Raw genomic sequence first — 24,429 nt, 5'->3', positions numbered from 1 at the left:
TTAGTATGCACTGAAAATGATGACAGCACTTCAGGCGTGATTAAGATCTTGTTAGAGATAAAGTGAGGGTATGTGTACTATGATTCACAGAGATCAGCCCAAAGTGAGAGCTAGGTGAACACTTAGAAGGTAGCCAGTAATTGTCAGTCTTTCTTTCCTCCTGTGTGCTTACTCCATAGCCTATTGCAATTCACTGATTAGGGTTTAAAATGATGCAATGAATTATGCAAAGCTATTTTCGCTGGAGGGGCTGTCTTGCAGCCTAATGCAGTGCAGATGGAAAGATCCTCTTTTAATTATTGTTCTCGCAATACTTGGAAGTTTTTTGAGGAATAAGCACTCAGAAGTGAAAGTGAATGGCCTTCAACAGCAAATGAATTCCTTTTGCAGAGGAGAACTGAAATGTATTTACGATGCAGATGGTTGCCCTGTGTTTGAATGCTCATCCTTGTCATCTGAGATTTATACTTAGAAGCAAAATGTCTGTTGAAATACTTGGGTTTTAGATGGTTCCACTGGAGAAATTACTTCTGCCCAGGCTGGCCCAACATGTATTATTATTCTTCAGAAATGGTGACAAGTATTTAAATGCCGATTTACTCTAATCATGAAAATATGTAAATTACCCCTCTCTCCCTTTCTCTCTCTCTCTGATCCTTAGTTACTACTGAAGAGACTGAATTAGTTAGCATCCCCTTACTTTTATTAGCATAATATTAATGTGAATGATCAGCAAAGGCTTTTTAAAGAAGAAAGCAGAACCATGGGGAACAATAACAATGCTCACTTCTTCAGTGAGGAAGGAAAAATATTTATGATTAGGTTTCTATCTTTGATGTCTGTGCCAAGGACCACCCACATGGGCCTAAACTGGTACTTGTTTTTAAAATCAACATCAGCTTAGACGGTTCACTTGCAGAGCAAGAGCTAATCTGAGAAAGGCCCAAAGGGAAAATTTCAAAATAAAGATAATATGCTCTTATCTATAGGTAGTTCTTCATGACTCAGATGCTATTAAGAATGTTTACTAACAGGGTATATTTCTAAGACACCGCTTTGTAAAATATAAGAGGAAAAAGAAAAGGAAGGATAGTCAATGGACAGTCAAAGCATAGCAAAGGACTGACTTAAAGTTCTTTCCAGCAAAGGGGTTGATGTAAAAATGGCACTGATTAATTCTTTATTTGCTCAAAGGAAATGGGCATAAATTAGAGGAAAGTGAATCATATAACAGGAAGACATTGGAGGCTCTGGAGAGAGCTTTACACAATTAGAATGAGGTATAGCAAGGGCCTGGAATCTCTCTTCTTAACTTCCTCTTACTGTGCTACAAACATTTGTTACACTCTCTGGCATCTGTGTCGGCCTCTGTTTAAGTGGAAGTGAGCCCTGCAGCACCTGCTGTCTGTACCACTCTCATACCCTGAAGCCTGGTGCTGCCCTGCATTGTGACTTTCCTGCATGATTTATTCCGCTAGAATGGGGACTCTCAGGGATCAGAGGTGAAGACTTGTGCTTCTTTGGACCTTAGACATCAACACGGATAGTACCTTGCTATTAATGAGGAGTCAGTATTTACTGAATGAATGTATGAATCACAACTTAATTGTATGTTTATTATTAACAAGCAAGAACCCAAGCTCCATAGCATCACTCCTTCAGAACACTCCAGGATTGACTGCACCCCAGGGCCAGTGTTCTCTCTGGTGTCCACTTCATTACTTGACATGGAAAGTATGCTTTGTTATGGGGATTAATTTGATTGTGAAGCCATAACCGCAATGATTTTGAAAACAAAACATACGGAGTGTTGACCAATATCTGTAATGAGGAAGGCTCATGAATGAATGTAGGGGTTGTTTTTCAGTGAAACCTTCTATTCACAAAGCCATTGGATTAAGAAATTAACATTCCTGTATTAGATGTGTTGGCATTACTTAGAGTTTCATAAATATTATAAAAGTTATGCATTTTACTTTACAGAAGTAAATGCTAAAATGCAAATGACTAAAGTCTTTTATGAGATGGGCTTGTTTCAATTCCCACATGGAATGGCATTTTGGAACCAAATGCCCTATTGCTTTTGGCTACGTGGGAATTTTGCTGTCCCATGTAAGCAACAGATAAACAGTAGGCTGACCTAAGTCTGATGCGAGCCTGAGTCTCAGGGGTTCCTAAGATGACCAGGATAGGAATTAAACTAGGACAGTTACCAAAACCGCGAGTTTGGGAGATTTAAGCCTCCCAGAATTGGATGTGCTCCATGTGTCTATACCTGTGCTAGAGTATGTGGTAATGCTAAGGAATAGCGTTAGTTATGTTTTCTCATTAAAATCCTTTTCTCTCCCTTTACCTTCTGCATTTCCTCTCCTCACCCTCTGGTTTCCATAATCTCTTCCTGTGTAATCCTTGCTCACGCCTCATGGCCACTGCCCTCTAAGAGCTGGTCCTGTCCTCCGAAAAGAAAGCTCAGTGGCTTTTACTGAAAACACTTTGGCTCAGTTAGTTGAGCGTAGTCCTGTGCACCAAAAGGTTGCAGGTCCCATTCCCAGTCAGTGCACACACCTAGGTTGCAGGTTTGACCCCTGGTGGGGGCGCATACAAGAGGCAACTGAGCGATGTTTCTCTCTGACATCAATGTTTCTCTTTCTCTCTCCCTCCCTTCCTCTCATTCTCTAAAATTAATAAGCATGTCCTCTAGTGAGGATTAAAAAAAAAAAAAACACTTGTTTTTGGGGACTTTAAATTTTTTGTTTTTTCCTTCAAATGTTAAGCCTAAAGTCCTCATCCCCAAGCACTATTTTACAATTGGAAATTGCATTGTTCCCTTAAAAAATTTTTTTTTTCTGTTTCATGTATCTTTTAGGCTACTTGCATTCCCATCTGTCTTGTGCTGGGTCAGATCAGATTCTAAAACATACTAAGAAAAAAGCAGCCTTAGATAATCACATTTGAAAAGAAAAAATTGTTCTCTAATATTCACATAGTCTGCTTTGCAACTGACTTGCTGAAGACATTCAGAGGAAGACATTATGGATGAGATGTTCCTAAGCTTGATTAAATTATTTGATTAGCTGGAAATTATTTCTCCACCCCTTCCATCTTCTCAGTAGAGCTCACTTTTAGCACCTGGCTTATAAAATACTTCCTGGCCTTCAGTACTTCTCAGTGGAGCATTATGGTATTTGAAGGTCATTTGGAGCTATCAATAAAATTACTCTCTGCCGCTCTTGTGAAACAGCTGTTGTTGCTGTTTCCAACTCTTCTGCTGTTACAATTCACCAGCATTACTTTGAAATAGTGTTTAAATGTCCTCTCCCCTTTTCATTGTATAATGTAAACACAGATATCCTTTCATTTTTAATGACTTTTTCCCCCCAGTTTTCTCTATGGTCTTCCTTTGGCTGGCTGGCGGAAGTTTGGTTTTATGCCTCTATAGCCCCACTGAGATGTGAGATTATTTCTCTACCTTATTGCAATAAGTAATCACAAAAACTAAGAAGAGTTTAATAATAATGCCCCCACCTCTTCCATAACATGTTCACTTACTTAGCTTTAGTGATTATCCAAAGGTTTTTCTAATCCAGTTTTGCTTTTTGTCCAATGTTGATTGTTAATATGGGTATAAAGGTCTTGGGGAAGGGCAAAAAATTTGCCCATAGGAAATAAGTAAAACCAATAGTATATCCAATACTATTCTAAGATTAAGGTAAAATATCATGTTTATATTTTTGTACGATATTGACACATATTTTCTTAGAACCCTATGATGGTAGGCACTAAGAATCAATAGCAACTTACTTCACGAACTAGAGAGGGTATCAGAAAATTGTAATTTGTCAATATGTGTTCAGCCCAGATGAAATTCCCAGCCAACAGTTAAACATCTATCCTGGATTCCAGATCTTGATGTATATTGTTACGTTTAGTATGTGAAAGAGTTGCACACTGGTGAAAATGTATCTGTAATAATGTTGTCTAAGGCATATAGGTTGGTAAACTGTGATAATGAGGTTCCAAGCTCATAGAAGGCATGATAGAGGACTTCTGAATGATAAATCCAAGAATATCAGAGAAGATGGGAAGAATTTTGTTCTTTATTAGTGAATCCTTTTCTGCATTTCACCACTGCAGATGTGTTGAGAACTTTATTGATTCCTCAGAAAGAACAGAGGAGCAGAGATTTGAAACTGAGAAGGTAAAAATTTGATTAGTCAGGAGCACTAAAAATAAACAGATAAAATGTTGGTGAAAATGGGGGTGCTGATAACTACCTTCAAAGCCTGATGACGGCTGTGAAACACGGGCCAGGTCCAGACAACTGTGGGGAGGAAGCCGGCCTCCCACCTTGGAAAGAGCAGCCTTAATGATGGCCCGGTGAGTGTGCTTCAGGCAAACCCAGGAGGACTGAGAGAAACAAACAGCAGGGAGAGAGAGGGATCCTAGGATGGGTTGTAGCGGTAACCCTCAAGTTGTTGGTCTCAATCCGTGGAAACGAGTGAGCAGGGGATGAAGTGGAGGTGAGGGGTAGCAGAGGTGGTCAGAGAGGAAGTGAAAGTTTACTGAGGAAGGAATGGTACACCACAGCAGGGCCTGAATCATGTTAGAGACCATACTGAAGGAGAGGTCGTGACCCAGAGGCCCATGCTGGAGAGTTGTCTGGGCCACTAGTTGAATGAGGAACTGGAAAATTCCCCCCATACCTAGTGTTGGTGTTGTGTATAATCTATCTCCTGATAAAGGCTTGAATAGCTTGGTTGAACTGACATCTCGGATAAGGTGCTCAACATGTAGCTGGTATCCAGCAAATAGTTTAAAATTTGTTTTAGAGATTAAGTTGACAGGATGGAACCAGGGAATGTATCTTAACAAACTGTGTGCCAGTGCTTGTTTATGACTTAATATTAGATACAGTCTGATATGAAATCAGCCCTCTCTTTGGTACGTTTCTACTCCCTCAAAAGGAAGTCTGCTTTCAAACTTAAACACTCAAGAGTTACAGAGGCATAGAACAATTATTTACTAATGACCTTTTAGGGCTTCCCGATGATTAATTTCTTCACTGTCTACTTTTCATGGCCCTGTCTTATGCCTTTATAATTTTGTGCAATTAAATTAAAAAAAAAACACTTTAGAAATTAAGAGGAGGTGGTGGTTCCAGAGGTAGCGATAATTAATTGGACGATGGCAGGCTGTTTGCTGAGCCCAGGAATACCAGATGAAAAGCACTTTCCCCGAGGAACACACAGTTTAGGTGTAGAGAGACAAGTGTGAGCATCTCAGCACAGGATGTGGTAAGGGCTGTGGAGAGACTGAAGAAGAGAGGAAATGCCTTTCTTTATTCCATCCCCCTTGGAGACAGGTACCACGTTATGAAATTAAGTAATGACAACGGGAAGACAGATCCAGCTGGAGAGCCCAAGCTCAGAATGCAAAGTAGCTGCTCATGTCTAAGCTCTAGGTAGCTCTCTCACTAACCAGAGCAAGAAACGGAAAGAGTTTTGGAAATGAACTTTAGGTACAGGTGTCAGGTGGATACAAGTTGTAGTGATAGATAAAATTTTTCTTTTAAATGGTAGCAGTGTGGTTCCTTAAATTGTGCCTTCGTGCAGGCTCTGGGGCTTGCCCGTGGTGCTCTTGATGTATACAGCCCAGACATTCTGCTGGTTCTTTTTGAGCAATGACACAAGGAAGTTGACAGCTAAGCGGATGTTGTATACCAGCTCACCGTCTGTCATCTTCATGTGGCCACCAGCTACTGCCAGACACGGCCCCTTCTTCTTCTGGAACTTGATCATGGGTTTCATTCCATTCACTTTGGCCACATGTTGTTGTTGCGGGTCAGCAAGGTCAGGAACTCGCCAGCCTTGTTTGGGCCCGGACCCAAGATTTATGGGATCTGCTTGATCAGAGACTCTGAAGTCAAAAAGTCATCCTACTTTTTGGCCAGTGTCTTGACCAGTTTCTTCTTTTATTAAAATCCTCATCCAAGGTTATGTTTTTTTTTGCTATAAAAGAGAGAGGGAGAGAAACATTGATGTGAGAAAGAAACGTTGATTGATTGCCTCCTGTACGCACCCTGACCAAACCTAGAGCTTAGGTATGTGCCCTGACTGGGAATTGAACCAGCAACGATTTGGTGCACAGGGTGATGCTCCAACCACTTGAACCACCCAGCCAGGGCGGGGTGCTTCAGCACCTCAGTGCCCATGTGGAGGATGCCCACGACCTTGTCCTTGTCACAGTGCTGCTGGTCCCTCAGAACACAGACAGAGAACTTGGGGCAGGGAGTGGATTTAAACATGATGGTGCCTGGGAAGTTTTCTCCTTCTCACGTTCATAGTTCTTCAAGCTGATCTGCAGCTCCACTGTCTCCAAAGACTAGAGCTCATGCTGGTTTCTGTGCAAGAACCCCTCCTAGAGGGTGTCCCAGGAAACTTTGCTACTCGTGGTTCCTCCCACAGCAAAAGCTGGAAAAGAATGGTGATAGATAACTGAAATGCTTGTGTGCAATCAATCTGTTGTGCTGAACCAGTGCTCCAAGATCTTGATTTTGCATGTCAAAGCCCCACTACACATCCTTTCATCCTCTTCTTGGAAGAAGATTTGAACATTAAGATCCCCCACCTCTCATTTAGCTACTTGTTTTCTTCCCAGCTGAGGAGGAAGAACTACCTCGTGAGAGAGGTTTGGGGAACAAAGAGGATCTCACTTTTACCCAGAACTAGAGCTCTGACGTAGGGAAGACCTATGTGTCTGGTGGCCAGAGATAGCCCCTAAGTTCCCCTTTCTGTACCCTGCGTCTACACTCAAATGGAAAGAGAGTGTTTCCAACTTGCCTTGGCTACCTCTGGGCCTTCCTACACATCTTTCTGTCTGTGCTTTCCCTTCTTTGTTGCTACTAGACTTGGGTGGTGCTCACTGCCTATATCCCTATTCTTTTGCTGATGTTCTCATATAAATTGGTTTTGCCATGCTTTCCTGTAAAAGGAATAATGCCAGGTTTTCAAAGCCAACTCAACAGCGTCCCTAACGGGCTGCATCTCTCAGTGTCACTTGAGGCAATGTTGTTTTTTTAAGAGGATAGTTCATTTGCTCACTGATTTGCCGTGTGTCAAAGTTGGGTGGCCACTTTGAAAGACCAAGTGACATACCGATGTGAAGTGACTTTTATTTTTAAAGAAAAAGAAAGCTGAACGAACTGATGAGGAAATTTTATTGTTCCCTCCAAATGAAAGGGGTAACGTACGCAAAAAGTAAAAGTAAGTTTCCTTGAAGAATGAAAATCAACAATATATTTTTTAAACTGTAGCAATTGGGTGGCATGAAAGAGATGAGGAATCCTTTCCCTGGTTTGTGAAGGCAGGCGCCTGGGTGTGAGGCGAGGCCAGTGTGGTTGCTTTCTAATCAACCTCTCACTGCCTTCAGGCATAGTCAGTGTTCTTTCTTCCTGGTTGTCAGAGCCACTTCTAATAATTACTGCTTTCAGCTAAACAATAGTAAGCATTCACTTCCAAGGGGGAAAAATGACTCGGGTCATTCATAGGCTGCGGCTCTTCATAGTCATTCAAATTCAGTGTATTCTGACAGACGGGCCATTACAGAGTATTAGTGGCTGCCCTATCTCCTGCCGGCAGTGATTGCTCCTTTAATGTCACTGCCAAAATGAAAGACAAAAAGCTCCACATCAGAAATACACTCTGTTTTTGTCCAATATAGAGGTAATGTCAATGGAGAAGCAGAATAAATTTTGGAGACGTTTAAACATTTTTAAACGTCTTCAAACCAGTTTTTTAAAAAATGGTACATTTGAAGTTATGCTCCCATGTGAACAAACCATATTTTAGAACATGCATCGGAAAAGGTTTCTGTGCATTGTAAAGAGGTATGGTATGACGTTCAATGTATTTTTCTCTAGATAAGTGCAGTGGTCATTTAAAAACATTAATTATAGACTGTCAACAGGATCACTTTTTTTTTTTTTTTATGTGAAACACAAACCAGAGAGATCGGAGCATCTGATAGGAAAAGTGAATTCCACTCTTTCTTGTCCATTTGGTATAATAAGATGACCACTGAAGAGGAAATGAGAACAGTAATCTTGGATCTGCCATCACGTTGCTGGATGACTTTGGGGAAAATATAACCCTGGGGCCTCATTATCTCACCAAGAAAATGATGGGATAGGTTTAAATCTCTAGGGTCCAATATCATTCTAAAGTGTACATGTTAACAGATAAGACTTTATCTAAAATGTACTTGGCCATTATGGCTGATGATAAGTCTAATCTGAGTAAGAACTTTTTGTTTTTAATTAAAAACAAAACAAAACAAAATAAAAATAAACCTTTATTTTTGGTCTTTATCTCCCAACCCAGTCACTTCTTTTCCTGTTTTGGAAATAAATGTAGGATAAGGAGCATGAAAGAAAGTGTAGGATAAGGAGCATGAAAGAAAGTGTATCTCTTTAAGAAAAGATCTTGTAAGAAAACAAATGAATAAATAAACAAAAGTCCTAGATCAAAAGACTTCAAGGAAGCAGACTTTGGGCCACAGAAATACCCAGGAAGAGACAGAACTGGATATGAAGTGTAGCAAAAGGACTCCTCATAGGGTAGATGTATTCAAAAAGTAGAGATTGGACCAGATAGTGCAAAGAAATGCCCTAGATCCAAATAAGTCCACCTTGAGATGGTTGCAGGAAGAGATATGGATGACCAAGGAGCATTAAGGAAAACATGCATTTTCAGATGCATCGGCCAAAAGGGGAAGCTTAGAGAGGACTTCTTCCTCTTACAGTGGATGGATAAAAGCAAATGATGAAAGACGTTGGCATGGCAGGGGTTTTAAGTGACGTTTTTATTCCTTTTCATTGTAGTATAAATTAAATATGGATATACAATTTGAGTAAGGCCCAGCTTTGATGAAAGGCTGTAAAACTAGACTAAAATAAACAAAGAAGTAGGTCAAGAGTCACTAGGAAAACATGTCTGTTCCTTTCAGTAAGGCTTTCTGGACTGTTGCCCACAGAATTAAAAAGTGCTTTTTGAGATCCATTAGGTGTTGTTTTTGAGAAATCCTAGAGCAGTGGTTTTCAAAATGTGGTCCAGGGACAACTGGGGGTCTCAAGACCCTTTTAGGGGTCTAGCGATCAAAACTATTTTCATAATAACACCAAGGCATTATTGGCCTTTTTCACTCTCATTCTCTCATGAGAATACAGTGGAGATTTCCAGAGGCTGCATGACATGCAATGTGGCAAAAGATTGAATGCAGAAGCAGATGTGAGAATCCAGATGTCTTCCATTAAACCAGGCATTAAAGATAGCTTAAAAAATGTGAAACAATCCTACTCATCTCACTATGCTTTTTGGTATGTAAAGTATAGATTTTTCTCAAAAAATGTTATTTATATTAAGATGTTTATTATTATTAAATAAACGAGTAGTTAATTTTTTTCCATTTTAATATCTAATGGTATACATATCAATAAATAGAACCTCGATAAACAAAAGCCCTTTGGGGGTACTTTAAATGTTTTAAGTGTGTGAAGGAGTCCTGAAACCAAAAAGGTTTGAGAACAGCTGTCCTAGAGGATAAATGCATCTCTGAACCTTTGAGGAGGGCAAAGGTGACGGTATGAAACAATGGGGGGGGGACCGTTATACATAGTTTGGAGTTATACAAATGTTAGCAGTGATACTAAGTTGAGTGCCCTCTTCTTGGTTATCTATGAGACACTTCAGGAGAAATTCTCACTTGATAACTGAACAAACAAAACAGTCGAGTCTTTTGGTACTCTTCCCATTTTGTAGACAGAAAAAGTTAGGATTAGGGACGTTGGGAGATTTTCCAAAATCATAGAGATCGTTAAGTGTATTTGGAACCGTTTGGTGCTGTGACTCCCAGCTCCGCGTTTGCACGTCCTTCCGCTCACTGCACTGGTCCTAGGATGACTGTTCAGTCAGCTTGTTTGCTTCCAGGGGAGCTCAGTGCAATCTACTGCAGCCTCCACCTCTTTATGAGGCAGACCAGTTTAATATTCTCGGACAAAATAACAGGCATTACTAAGACCTTGAATAATGCCAGTTCATTTGAAATTCACTGGTCAGGTGAAAAATGCACAGAAAATAGACTGGAGAAAATATAACGAAACAAAGACTCACTTTAAAAAAAAACAAATAAACATAGCATGGGATTATGCTAGCAAGATGAAAAAGAAAGAACATTTCTTGAAAGAGGGTCTTGAAAGTTAGGCTTTGCTGGTGATGCAATTGCCCGTGGAAAAAGGGCAAAGCAGTAACACTGTGATGGGCAGGAATGCAAGTTGCACAGGATCGTGACTTCCGCAGTTAGCTAGGAAGCAACTTCTTTTAGAGGATCTTGTCTAGTTTTGTCTAGTTGTAAAAGATGAGAAATGAGGGAGTGTTTGAAGTGTGGCAGTGGATTAGCACTTGGGATTCTGGAGGAGGAGTGAGGAAGAAAGAATGCAGAACAGTCACTTGCCAGTAAGTCAGAGTGGGGAATTGGTAGTTGCCTATGGAACAGACTGTGTTTCTTCAATTTCAGCACCACGTGCTGGCTTAGATCTTCTGGAAATATAAAGTATATCTGCTCTGCACTTCGTTATGGGTAGCAGATGTTGCTTTATGTTCTTGAACCCAATTTGCAGAATGAACATGGTATCATATAACATACTTCTAAACACAGAAGAGAGGAAACTGGTTAACTGGCCTCTTACCAGGAGGGCTTTAAGAAGGGCCAGACTTTTAGCCATTGCCTGTCTGGGGTTCAGAAGTGGAGTGTATTCTGAGAAGAAAAGAAGTGACATGACATGTTTGTTGATAGAAATTGTAATTAAAGAATGGTCAGCCCTGGCTGGTGTGGCTCAGTGGATTAAGCACTGGCTTATGAACCAAAGGGTCCCTGGTTTGATTCCCAGTCAGGGCACATGCCTGGGTTGTAGGCCAAGTCCCTGGTGAGGGGCACATGTGAGAGGCAACCACACAGTGATGTTTCTGTCTCTTTCTCCCTCCCTTCCCCTCTCTAAAAAAATAAATAAAATCTTAAAAAAAAGAAAAAAGGAATGTTCAGTTGCATGGCATACTGACGAAAGAGGGTAGTCTTATCACTGAGTGTCTGCCCCTCTCCACTCCATTTCCTCTAATATTAAAAAAAGAATGTTTTCTTGTAACAGTTACCAGTGATAAAAAAAATCCATCTTTCCATGACTCAGTATCTGTTTCAGGTTATCAAAACAAACCTATTCAGCTTTTGAATCTTATTAAGGTCCAGATATTTACAGACAACAGTGTGGTGAATGTGGGGAAGTCGAAAGGGGGGGAGAGGTGGGGATAGGCAGAGGAGGGGGTGGGAGGATAAATGGTGATGGAAGGAGTCTTGGGTGGTGAACAAAAAGTAACAAATAAATAAATAAAAGTAAAGGCCAAATATTGAGTGGATTCATCAGCCCACGTGATTACTGAAACTTTGCTTTGTGTATGTTCTGAAAGCAGGGCTTGATCTAGAAGGTACTTTTACATAACAATGCTGTTGTTCAAAGCCCTCGCATTTTTTTGCACATGTTGTCTTAATGGAAATTTACTGGAACGTTCTTGCCAGAATAAACACATTCTTTTAGGAGTGAAAGACTTAATGTACTTCAGGTTCAACTGCACCTCTTTCCTGTGAGCAGATAAACCAAATTATTTGGCACTAATAATTTATACATCCCGTAGTACTTATTGTGGTCTCCCATGGGCTAAGGGTTGTAGAAGATAGAAAGAAGGTAAATAATCTTACATTACAATGAGACGAAACAAAAACAAGGATAAGGCCTCTATATAATGGATGTGAAATAAATCCGAAATGAGTCTGGAGACATTCTGTAAATTACCTTTAGCTACCCTGCTAGAGCAGAATTAAGGAATATGGCCCATTGAGAAGTTCTGCTGATCACAGAAATTGGAAAAAAAACAATAACACTATTTGTTTTGAAGAGAGAGAGCTTTCTCATTCACATTTTTAAAATATATTTTATTGATTATGCTATTACAATGGCCCCAATTTTTCCTCCTTTGCCCCCTCCACTTGGTACCCCTGATTCCCTCTGGCAATCACCCCCTTAGTTCCTGTCCACGGGTCATGTATATAAGTTCTTTGACTACTCCATTTCCTATCCTGTTTTTAACACCCCCCTGTCTATTCTGTATCCTTCATATTTTAATTTAAGAAGCAGGAGTGTAAACTCTGAAATGGTAACAGTGACTTTATGGAAGCAAGTGAAGGGGCCAGGCCGGGATACATGGATGTAAACAGGACAGTTGGGGCAAGGAAGGAGGAAGTGCCCCTTGAATTAAGGGATGGAGGAGGCAAACAATGGACAATGGAGACTGGAGGAAAGAGATCACACAAACATGCCTGGACTTCTTCCTGTTGGCCCTTGTCCTAACACTCATCCATCTTCACCCCACCGATGCTTCTGAGAAGAGATTATAGCTGTTATTCACTCACTAATGCAACCAGCTTTAATAAAGTGCATAATCAAGGCAGAGAGAACTATCTTTAAAGGAATAAAACTATCCTATTAGCATATTACAGTTAAGTAGTCAGCTAGATTGCAATTATTTATAGCAATAGGGAATTAAGTTCTTGGACTTTTTCTAAGAAACCATTGAAATTTAACTGCTATGTAGTGTTGACTGGAGTTTAGTGACCCTTTCCCTTATGTAGTATTAAATCTGAGTATTTTAAGTAATTATAGGAAAGGCCAGTTTAAATGTGAAAATCTTCACATGCTATTAAAGCATTTTGTTTTATTGTATTTCTTTTTATTTCTCTATGTGAGTAGAGAAATAAAGTAAACAGAGTAAGTAAAGCCAATCTAGTGCAGTGTGACTTCCTAATATCTTCTTGGGAGATAAAAGAGCAACATGAAATTAGAATAACAAAACAATAGTTCACCAATTATTGTCCCCACTCCAAATGTATTTTTTAAAAAATTATTAAATAGAAAGGGGAAGCACCATAATTGATAATTTTCATTTTTTAAAGTAATTAGGCTTTGTCCCTCTGTCTCAGTATAAGTGACATGAAACAAGAATTTAACATTTCTAATATATATGGGTTTTTATCATAAGGCCCTTTAATTCAGTTTTAGTAGAAGGCAAGATGTGACTTACACAGAAAAAATATAGTTAACTTGAAGTCATAAAAATGCCTGCATTTATTCAATTTATCCTTTTCTTCATAGGTAATATTTGAGATAAATGTTTAAGAGGTAATCGTAGATATTTATTCAGAATCACCCATGAATGAATTTTTTCCAATAAGTAAAGTTTTACCACTTTTAAAAATACATATTAATGGGTACATTTATAAATAAAGATTAGAACTTGCTTTCTATAATAAAATATAACAGCGAACTTAATATATCATTCTTCTATTTATGTTTTGGTTCCAAGAATAAGATGGAAATTCAAAAAGTACATAATTTATTGATTGCAGGTATTTGCTATATAAAGGTTGGCTGCGTTTGGTTTAGAGATATAAATGAGAAATATGAAATATTGTATAAAATTTCAATCCTAATTTAATTAACTAGTAGCCTCTAATCAAGATTTGGCCTGTTGTTTTATAGGAACAAAGTTTTAGGCTTAAAGAAGTCAAATAATTTAAGTGAAATGGAAATGGAAAAGTTATTTCTCACATTGCTATTTGTGCTTCACCATACTTTTTTTTGGGGGGGTGGAGGGTGGTAAAGAATGCAACTGTTCCTTCTATAAGAATATTATAACTAGTAGCATCTCAAGGTAAATGGGTTCAAATATATATCTTCAGTTTTGTTAAGGAGAATTTAAGGAGTTTCCAACTTTTTTAGCTCAGTGGTGGATACTTTGAAATTGTACTGCTTCCTCATGTAGTAAAATGAACCATGTTGTTTTTTTTTAATTTATAGTCGTAGATGTGGCCAGTACACTATGAACCAAGAAATCACCAAAGTAAAGGAGAAGCCTCCATTTGATCGCTCCAGTTCCCAGGATTCTGTGGATGAACTGTATATGGAGGACTACTGGACCGAAGTAGAGAATATCAAGAAATCTAGTGAGAACAGACAAGATCAAGAGGTTGTGGTTGTTAAAGAACCTGATGGTAATCACTAGCTAAACTTTTTTTTTTCCTTTTTCTTTTTGGTTTGTATATGTATTTATGGGAGAGGAATACATGGAAAGGAAGAGGAGAACGACAATGAAACATTAAAGATAGAGCAACCCAAAAAACATAATGCAGGTTACCTTTCAACTTGAAAATTACTGTTTGTGGCAGATTTATGGCACAAACAGATTTATGGCAGCTGCCAAGTACAAGTGGCACAAGTAAATTCTTTTAGGCTTATGTGGCTTCAAGCTTCTTGGCTAAATTTACTCTATCATAGAATTTTAACATTAGACTTGATCTTTGAAATCATCTAAACTCCCTTTGAATTCCTGCTGTGGTATTCTAGCCAAATAAGCCCACAGGTTTGCAGTGAAACCATTTCTCTGTTGACCAGTCAGCCCCAGTTGTTCTGATGTTCTATATGTTTTATTGATTACAATCTGCTATATCCCCTTTGACTCACATGCTGTAGTTTTGCTTTTTGGAAGAGCAGAACCAGTCTGTTCTATTTTTACCTGATAGCCTTTCATATGTTTGAAGATAGTTGTTCTGTTGCTCAGCAAGTCTTTTCTAGAAGAGAAAAAGATTCACATGAACCAGTCCTTGCAGGTGGTTTTCAGAACTACCCCAGTCCTGGTCATCATATTGCTCAAAGTATGGTACCCTGGATTGGATGCGATGCTAAAGTTTAGCCAGCTCACCTAAGCATCTAGATCTGAACAGTGGAAAGATGGCATTAGTATTTTTTTAGCCTCTATATTTGTTTCTTTCTTGTGTTCAGTCCATAATTTTTCTCAAGTCTCTTTCCAGCTGTATTTCCCACAGTCTCCACTACTACACTTGATATCCTTTCTGGAAGAAAAATGTAAAACTTTTCTCTCTCCCTCCCCTTAAATGTCATTCTATTTCTTTTAATCTCCCAATGTTAAGCAGCCATCCAGGTTTGATGCCCAATTTTGGCATCTATTATATGGTTTTCTTTCTATGCCTTGGGCCAGCCATAAGTTTGTAAGTATGTCTCTGGTATATAAGTTAATATACATCCCAAAACAGGAAGAGCCACCCACAGTCAGTGCCTCCTGACCCACTAATAGTGATCTCCTCTTCAATAGATTTCCTAATTAAATAGCTTAGCATTGAGATATTTTAGTAGCAAAACCCACCTAAAAAGGTTTTTGTCCTTTGCTATAATGTTGCTTGACAAATTTGCCAATAATACTTTAAAAAGAAAAGTTGGAGATTTTCCTTAATGTAGCATTTCTTACATTTGTAGAAGGAAATTATAACCAACTCACTCTTTTGTTGGGGTTTGCTTTCATTGCACTCTCATTTTGTCTTCACCTCACCAGTGAAGTCAGGCTTATTTGTGATAACAGTATCTCAACCATTCTGCCTTGACCCTTGAAGGTGGCTGCAGCATATCCGTGATCTGCTGAGGGAAGTGAAAACACCCTGCAGGAAACAGCATTCGGGCCGATGCATAGCCAGGTGTCATTAGCTATTTCACAATTTTCCAAGATTAAAATGAATTCATAGATTATTGTTCACTATGCAATTATCAAGAAGCATTGGAAATGTCTTTACATGTCCATGCCTTTTCTTTGACTTTAAATTGAGTTTTACTGCTACTTTTTAATGGAACAAATGGTTAAATATTGTAACATTGTTTACTTTAGCTGCTTTTTTTCCTGGCAATTTGGTTTTATGCGCTTTACTGAGTTCTACCTTAACAGCATTAGCAATAATGGCTGACTTTATGTCAGTAGTAAACAGTTTTTGTTGCCTGGAATGCAGAATGTCTGGCAGTACATTATGTTTCTTGAAGCCAAGGTTATTAATACTTGATTTCTACCCTCAGGGAGTTTATATAGAAGGATAGACAGGCAAAACCAGTCAGGCTGCACCACGTGACACAGGCTGTAACGGAGCCCTGCGAGGCTCGTCCCATACAGCATTCTCACTTCCGGTTATGAGGCAGCCAGGCCAGCTGTGCTGTAGGTTACAGATGAGAAAACAAAGTCAGCTTGTGGCCAAGTGACTGGTCCAAAGTGACGTGGCTATCAAGGTGCAGAAATGGGATATGGATGCAGGTCTTTTGTGTCCCAAGTAATTGGTCTTTCACTTTCCTCTATGAACTTGGTGCTTGGTGTGAATCTTTTCTAGTTAGTGTTCTGTTTTTCTGTATTTTTTATTAGAGCTCAAACAGTATTTGCTTTACCATTTACATTCTGCTTTTAATGTTTTAAATTGATCTAGTTATATAATTTGTTGCCTATAATAAACTACTGTTGTTTGTTTTGTTTTGTTTTGTTTTGCTTGAAATAGTGGGGTGGTTTTTTTTTTGATTTGTAAAAAGATATGCATGAGAATGATGTGCTGACTAGGGGAATTAAAAAAATTAATTTGCAATTGATTAGTTCCTAATGTCCAGATACTCTTTGCTTCTTTGTCACACTGCCTGTTGGCCACAGTGAACAGTAAAAAGAAACCTTTCCATCAATTAGTGTTGAACTCAGGGACGTGGAATTTAAGCCAAGAAACAGAGCTTTAATGGATATCTCCAGAATTGACTTCCTTCTCTAACTTGATGTAGATAAGTTATATTTTCATTGCTAGCTCATCTCTGGAAAGGGAACAGTATTATCTTCTGTAGAGAACAGTATTATCTTCTTAGTTAATCTGTAGAGAAGTTAAAGAGGTTAATTACATGTGAAATCATTTAAATTTTTTAATTGAGTGTATATGAAATGGATCTACAATTTGATATCTCTGTAGCTGGAGTTTATGGCAGTTGTCCAAATTTCAGATAATGATTCTGAGCACTGTGGTTTGGTTGCAATAGAATAGTTTCACTAAGAGTTTTTTAAAAGCTTAAAAATGTACAAGTTCTCATATTGTGTGATCTTATATACCATTTTTCTCTACTGTCTCAGAGGGCGAATTGGAAGAAGAGTGGCTTAAAGAAGCTGGTTTGTCTAATCTCTTTGGAGAGTCTGCTGGAGATCCCCAAGATAGCATGGTGTTTTTATCAACATTAACCCGGACCCAGGCAGCAGCTGTTCAGAAACGGGTAGAGACCGTCTCCCAGACCTTACGGAAAAAAAACAAACAGTACCACATTCCCGACGTCAGAGACATATTTGCTCAACAGACAGAGTCAAAAGAAAAAGTAAGTTTTCTTTCTTTCTTTTGTTTTTTTGATGTTAAAGCAAAGGAATAATTGCTTAGAATTAGCTAGACTGATCCAGTTTAATTAAATCATGAAAAATATAATGAGCACATTATATGACAGACACTGAAGCTCCCTCCTGGCAGGGATCTAGAGACACTCGATCCCTGTCCTTCTTCTAGAAGTTAATGCTGATGGTGCAGAAAATTAAATAAGTTGCAATTCAGAGTGATAATCCTTGTACAAGTTGTCCTCAGAGCATCAGGAGGGGCCCTGCACCTCCCACCACCCCCAACAACGTGATACCAATTGTTACCTACAGAAAAGTAGGATGTATGGGATTCTTCCTTATCTGTTAACTCTTGGAGGAATATTTGCTTTTTCCTAGACTCATTTGAGGGTGATTGAAAGTGAGGTGGGAGAGAGCTCAGTGCAGCCTAATCACAAAGCAGGGACCCTGAAACATGAAGTGACTTCCCTTTTGTGTCTAGCTGTTAGCTCATGGAAGGTTTGATAAAATATTTGTCAGGATGATTAATTTATTAGTGGAGGCTGTTGGAGTCTGGTCGAAGCTATGGGACTCTCGAATGAAAAGAAAACATGTCAGGGAAGATGTGGTAAAGCAAGAGACCTACACTGCCTAGAACAGTACTACTCAAGACGGCCAGTGGGTGGGCTGTGTGACTGGTGCGTGAGGACGTAAGGAGCTTGCACAAAATGTAAATATCATCGTTCTTCCATCTGGAAAGTCTTACTACCAAAAAACAAAACCAAACAACAAAAGCAAAGAAACAGACAAACAAAAAGAGAGCTGAACTAAAGGGTGTTCTTGGGGTTAAAGATGATTTCTCTTCTGGCCTGTTCTCAGATGACGCTGAATAGATCTGGCCTAGAAAACCCAGTAGGGCAGTTAAAATGAGAGCAAACAAAAGGGATTTTGAACAACGATGGCAATGATAATAGTAGCAACAATGGTTGCTACCACCACTGTATACAGACTGTGCTAACCATGTTCCTTGCCTTAGCTCATTTAATCCCTACAGCTGTCTTTTGAGTGAAGTGTTACCATTTTCATCCTTTGGCTGAGGCTCATAGTCTTTAAAATAAACTGCTCAGTGTTCTGTAGATAGGAAACCCAAATTTGTTTGACTCTAGTATGAGCTTTTAACCACTATGCATCCTGCTATATTTGGGTTTTCATACATGATTCTGATAATAAGTAGTCTGAACATGAGAATCTAGTCACACTGTAAGTAAAAAAGAACAAATATTTCATGACTCTTTACAGAACTGAGAGAACGACAGGACTTGTTTTTAAGGTATCTTTCTGTCATGTAGAGGTTTTTTGCTTTTTGTAGATATTTCATTCTTCTAAGAAATGCTGATTAGCTGCAGATTCCTGCTCCATTTGCATGGTCGGTTGTGGATCGAATCCAGTCTATTTTACAGTTTGGGGTCACTGGAGGGTTCCAGGCAACTCTCTTGCTTACCACCCAGTGGTTATTTGGCACATCCACTGGAATGGAAGGACTGGACTAAGTCTCCAGCTGTTAGAAAAAAAATGGTAAGGAAATATAGTATTATGACATTTCCCTCCCAACTAAAGAAGGTAAGAGGAAGTAAAAAAGGGGGGGGGGCAGAGAACCAAGACTAAGGAAAATATCAATACATAGCCTGGGATTGAAGCCAGTTTCCAAGAGGATGTTGCTACTCGGTGCTAGAAGCAGGATTTTTCAGCAGATCCCTGATAATACCTAAACTACATGGTTTCAGTCCAAGGCAATTGGTGGATTGTATCATTGCATAGAGTCATGAAAAAAGAAATAGCACAAGTAATTTAAAATAATGTCGACCTGCTTACACTGCACACCTTTACTGAAACATGGCCACCCCTTAGAACCGTCCCTCCATCTCTTCCTCCCTCTGGCAAACATGAGCCAGCCATCTTCACCTGCAGTTCTTCTGTTCTCAAACAAGTACATATTCAGCTCTTCCATTTCATGTACTTCCTCACGAAGCCCTTGCTGACACTAGGAAATATAATACAGAAATGAGTACCATCTGCACTGTCAACTTCAATTGCTAAGGAAAGCACTTCCAACCACATGCTCTAAAATATGTGTTCATGTGTAAGATTAGAATTACTCACTGTGTTCATCGTGCTGTAGAGGGCTAACCTTCTGTGGGCTTGTGGGCGGAGGAAGGAGGGCAGCATTGCTCAGTCCTGTGGGGGATTGAAGTAGTGCCACGATCCCCGTACCACACCTGGCATTTGGTAGTCACCCCACATTCCCAGGCGCTGCCAGTCTCTGAGTAGTACAGTAATGGTCTCTATGGACCTGAGCCCATGCTTTTCTAGATTCTTAGACTGCAGGGAGGGAGGAGTCCTTCTTGGCTCACAATTTGTGGTGAAATGTATGGTGAGGACAACTACAAAGGCCACCCTTCTTTTGTGTAAAGATGAAAATCCAATTGAATGATATTTTAAAAAACAATTCATTCAGTTAGACGTTTGTGTGTGACCTATCTTCCCTTCCTGACTACTGAGTACCTTCTGAACCCTGACTTGGAAAGGAGGCAGTACTGCCTGGCCGCACTTACTGGTGAGGAGCACCAGCGTGTTCCCCTGAGTCCATAATCCCGCGGAGGATAGCTTTCCTCAAACGTCACTGCTCTGGCCCCTTGGCAAAGGAATTCCTTTGCATATCTGTGCTCTTAGTAACTGTTTGCTAATTTAGTTTTAGTTTATCTCACATTTATCACTAGCTTTTTAAAAAATTTGAAGATTTCTATTTTATTAGCTACATGTCACCTTGTAGTCTTGTTTTATAATAGCCCTATTGAGAGGTAACTCACATGCCATCCAATTCACCCAGTTAAAGCCTACAGTTCAGTGATTTTTTAGGGTATTCACATATTTGCAACCATCACCACAATCAATTTTAGTACATTTTCACTATTCTCAAAAAAAAGCCTATACCCATTAGCAGTCAGTCATTCCTTATATTTTCCTCTTGACCCCCTAGGCAACCACTGATCTGTTTTTTGCCCTTATGGTTTACTTTTTGTAGACATTTCATAGAAATGGAGTCACAGTATGTGGACTTTGTGATTGGTCCTTTTCACTTAGCGCAGTGTTTTCAAGGTTCACCCATGTTGTAGCATCTATCAGTACTTCTTTCGTGTTATTGCCAAATAAAATCCCACTGTGTGGATACACCAACTTGTTTATTCACTCCTCTCTTGATGGGTATCATTAACTTTTAGATATGCGTGTCTTTTCCCCTCAGCTAAGTAGTGGCATCCGTCATAGCAGGGACACTCTTGACGTTTCTCCTGTTCCCCACAGTGCTTAGTATTGTGCCTGTGGAGTTGTGAGTAATCAAATATTTCTTGATTATAACCACAGTACAGTTTTCCCTGTGATCACTATAATTCTGAATACATTTCTTATACTCTGAAGGTTAGTAATGGAATTACTCATAATTCTGTTTTTCTGGTTGTGCGTTGGAGATGACTAAATGGCCCGTTTTCTATCTTTAGGCTCCAGATGGCACTGAATCGCAGTCAGTCAGAACAAATGAAAACAAATACCAAGGAAAAGATGGTATGTTGGCCCTGTTCTCTTGTATTCTTCTGTTTATTAGTATAACAAACAGATACAGCCTTTTAAAACATTCACTTTCAATTCTAGTAAGAAAATTATACTAAAGTAGTAATGTAAAGTACCCAAGTAGATAATTGAAGAGGGCTGAGCATATGAGGTCTGTCCATAAAATATCCAGCCATGTACTATGAAAAATGGAGACATTTATCAAAGAGGATACAAAATACAAGAAACATTGTACATAGGACAGTGATGCCTCAGTCCCCTTCAAAGTAGGCACCTTGGGACCTCATACAGATCTCCTAATCACCATCAGCTGCCCTGTTGTATTTTCCTGAGTCTCATCTACAGCCTGAAATCTCTTCCCTTTCAAAGGTGATTTTAGTTTTGGGAAAAGCCAGAAGTTGCAGGGCACCAAATCTGGGCTGTAAAGGACTGAGTCACCTGAGTGATTTGATGTTTCACCAAAAATCTCTGCATGAGACGTGATGCCTGAATGGGCATGTTGTTATGGTGAAGCCGCCAACCACCAGCTGCCCACAGCTGCAGCCTTTGGAATCATCTGAATAGTTTCCATGGAGGAATGTTTGAGCCTAATGCAAAATATGATGCAGATTCATTGATCTACTCACTCAGTCGTTTTGAATGCCGCAGCCACAGAGTAAACATGTTCATTCAACAGCGTCTGCCACCCCTACTGACTAGTACAGTGATGTTGTCATTGTTCACACATGCATGTTTGAGTCCACTCTCCTTGGCTGCCAGGTTACATCAATGTGAGGCGAACCATTCTCGTTACATTAACAATGGCTGGATTTTTTCCGGACATACCTCCTATAGTGAGCCTTTGCAATTGATGATAATGATGTTGATTGGTTTATGTTTGTGTATCTATTCTAACATCTTTATACACAGTCACTTTTCCCGAATGCTTACCATGTGCAGGCACTATGTGGAGATGTTTACCTAATTTCATATACTCAAGAACTCTATGTAGAAGGTATTGTTCTTAACGCATTTTACAGATGTGAAAATTGGTGAAGTTACTTTCCCAAGGCCATAGAGCTAGTAAGTGGAGCCAGTGAATCTGAGGCCTTCTGCTCAAATCATAAGGTCTTAATTTGTAAGTGAATTACTTTTCAGAAAATTTAGAAAAACTTTAAAGAATACTTAAGATGTTTTGGACAATTAATTATATTTCTTCACATAACATACTTTCCTCTTCTGTATCTGTTATTTGATAAATAGATTAGAAATTCAGGACATGGATGAAAAGAAATACTAAGACTGTATTGTACTTACCAAGAAAGAATCTATAGCTGTTTCATTTATTTACAAAAAAGAAAAGCATTCTCAATTAAAGTGATAGACTTAAGCTTAAATTTTAATTTTTAATGTGTTGCTGCTTAAAAACTATAATAAAGGTGGTCTGTGGACTCTAACACAGGGGCTTGTCCTTTGGTTTGTGTTCTTAAGACTTGGCACCTGGAGTGTCCATGCCCCTTGGATGTGTCATATTGTTGTATTTGGGTTGCAGTATTTGGATTGGAAATAATGGGCAGGGGGATCAGGTAGACTGTGGAGAACTGGGAAGGGTACCCAAATGTTCTGTAAAAATCAGGAGTTAGTCCAAGATTGTATAGAGCATTTTGGTGTCTTGGAGCATCCAGTATACGTATTTTTTCATTCTTCCATACTTTTCTGAGAACTCTCCTGCACATCTGTGTATATATGTAATTGTGTTTATACATACATACATGTCTATATATTTATATCTCTAGAAGCACTCGCTTCTACTATTCTGTGGAGGTTTCTTTAGTTGCATGTTTTTTATCATAGTGAAATTAGTAGGTGTTTCCCAAGTCTACATGCAGCAAACAGTGAAATGGCAAGCGAACTAGAACGCCCAGTGCTGGCCTGCTAGAAAGCTGGGTCGTCAAGAGAAGCAGATGAACCTTTGTGCCAAAGTCAATATGCTTTAGGCTTTGGGCAACAGTGACTGGCAATCTCTAAATGAACACTGAGGAAATATTGTCTTTTCTAGATGTTTTCCTCTCTTGCCAGAGATGGTGATGCATGCTGTATAAATAGATGTTCCAGAAGACAAGTTCATTATGTGAGCACTTTCCAGCCCAGCTCGTAGCAGGCGAGTGAAGTGTGGCAAGCTTGCCACCTGATTCACATCTGCCTTTGCTGGAATGCTCTGAACAGCCTCCAATTCTGATAGAGCCTCTAATCAGCATAATAAGAGAGTGTGTGTAACGCCATCCAAATCACTGAGTATTTACTACTGCACCTGTTCTGGGCAATGCCGTGCTCTTTTGCTGGCCAGTGAATTAACCAGTGTTAGGCAAGCACTGAAAGGGGCTGAATGAAATGCATGGAAAACACTGTCTAGAGGTCGAATGTGGAGCTATTTCTTCTCAAAATCTATATGACATAGTCTATTGTAAATATTTCCCCTGCACTTGGGCTTTTATATATGCTCCATGAAAGATACTTGTTCTAAATGAAAAAGTTACAAAGTGGTAATTTGCAAGTGCTGTCACATTTCAAATTAACCTACTGCTAAATAGTAATCTTAACTTTTCATCAAATCATACAACTCTGTGCATATGAAAGACCCAGTGTTTAACACATGCATTTAGATATGTTAATAATGCCCTAATAATTTTTAAAACTTTCATGTTAATAAGTATATTTTCTCTCTCTCTCTCTCTCTCTCCCTCTTTTTAAAATTTTATTTCTATGGAAGAAGGAAAAAAAAATTTTTAAATAAGTGCACCTGGGCTATTTTGGACAACTGAAAAACTTCAAGGAGTTTTGTAAAATATTTGTAATCCAGTGCTATTGACCACTTCCAAACCAAAGGATAACAGGTTGAAGAAATTATGTTCTTTACTGTTGAGGACTTTGAGAGCCAGAAGTTTTTTCCCAGCATTCTTTTAACTTTTCTCTTTGAGAGTAGATAATTGATTCAGATACATTTGTCAACCAATTAACTACCCATTTCTTGTAGCAGCGCCCTACATGACCTCTGCAACTGTTTTTCCTACTGTCTTCTCTGACTTGATTTATGATTTTATGTACATGTTTTTTGTCACATTTTACAGAAAATTTATGCTTTAAATGTATTATTGTGATTTAATTATAATTTTTGTACTCAGTTTTGAATTCAGTGGACATTTCATGGGTGGGGGGGTGGTATTTATTGTAAGTCTACCCTGGGGATGTTGAAGAGAAAGGGGAATAGTTTTAAAATTCTTATCCATAAACAGTCACATTTTGGAAAGGTAGCTTCTAATTCAAGAAAATATCTAATCTTTTTTTCCTCTTCAAATGGTTTCCTAAGAAACCAATGTACATAGTCACAGTAAAACATAAAGCAGTGGTAACCAGTGGGAAAATAAAACTAAAATTGGACTTTGTCATTTTAAGTTAATACTGTGAAATTAATTGAATGAAGGTCTAATTATTCTAACTTAAAAAAATATCA

At 39.0% G+C, this 24,429-nt stretch overlaps 1 protein-coding gene across 4 annotated transcripts in view; it reads left to right on the top strand.

Moving 5' to 3' along the window:
* The window catches only part of ARHGAP18 (Rho GTPase activating protein 18), a 121,420-nt gene that overhangs the window by 49,059 nt on the left and 47,932 nt on the right, over positions 1 to 24,429 (top strand). For 3 of the 4 annotated variants that reach the window (XM_053913555.2, XM_024551871.4, XM_053913554.1), the window contains exons 2-4: positions 13,958 to 14,151; positions 17,091 to 17,326; positions 20,870 to 20,933. In XM_053913555.2, the coding sequence (XP_053769530.1) occupies positions 13,958 to 14,151; positions 17,091 to 17,326; positions 20,870 to 20,933 (494 nt within the window). Of the gene's footprint in view, positions 1 to 13,957; positions 14,152 to 16,151; positions 16,264 to 17,090; positions 17,327 to 20,869; positions 20,934 to 24,429 lie in introns of those variants that run through there. The other variant, XM_053913556.2, reaches the window with a different exon arrangement.

This window comes from Desmodus rotundus, chromosome 11 (assembly GCF_022682495.2).
Source record: "Desmodus rotundus isolate HL8 chromosome 11, HLdesRot8A.1, whole genome shotgun sequence".
Taxonomy (NCBI): Eukaryota; Metazoa; Chordata; class Mammalia; order Chiroptera; family Phyllostomidae; genus Desmodus; species Desmodus rotundus.
Note: the sequence above shows the minus strand (reverse complement) of the source record. Positions and strands in the feature narration are given on the sequence as shown.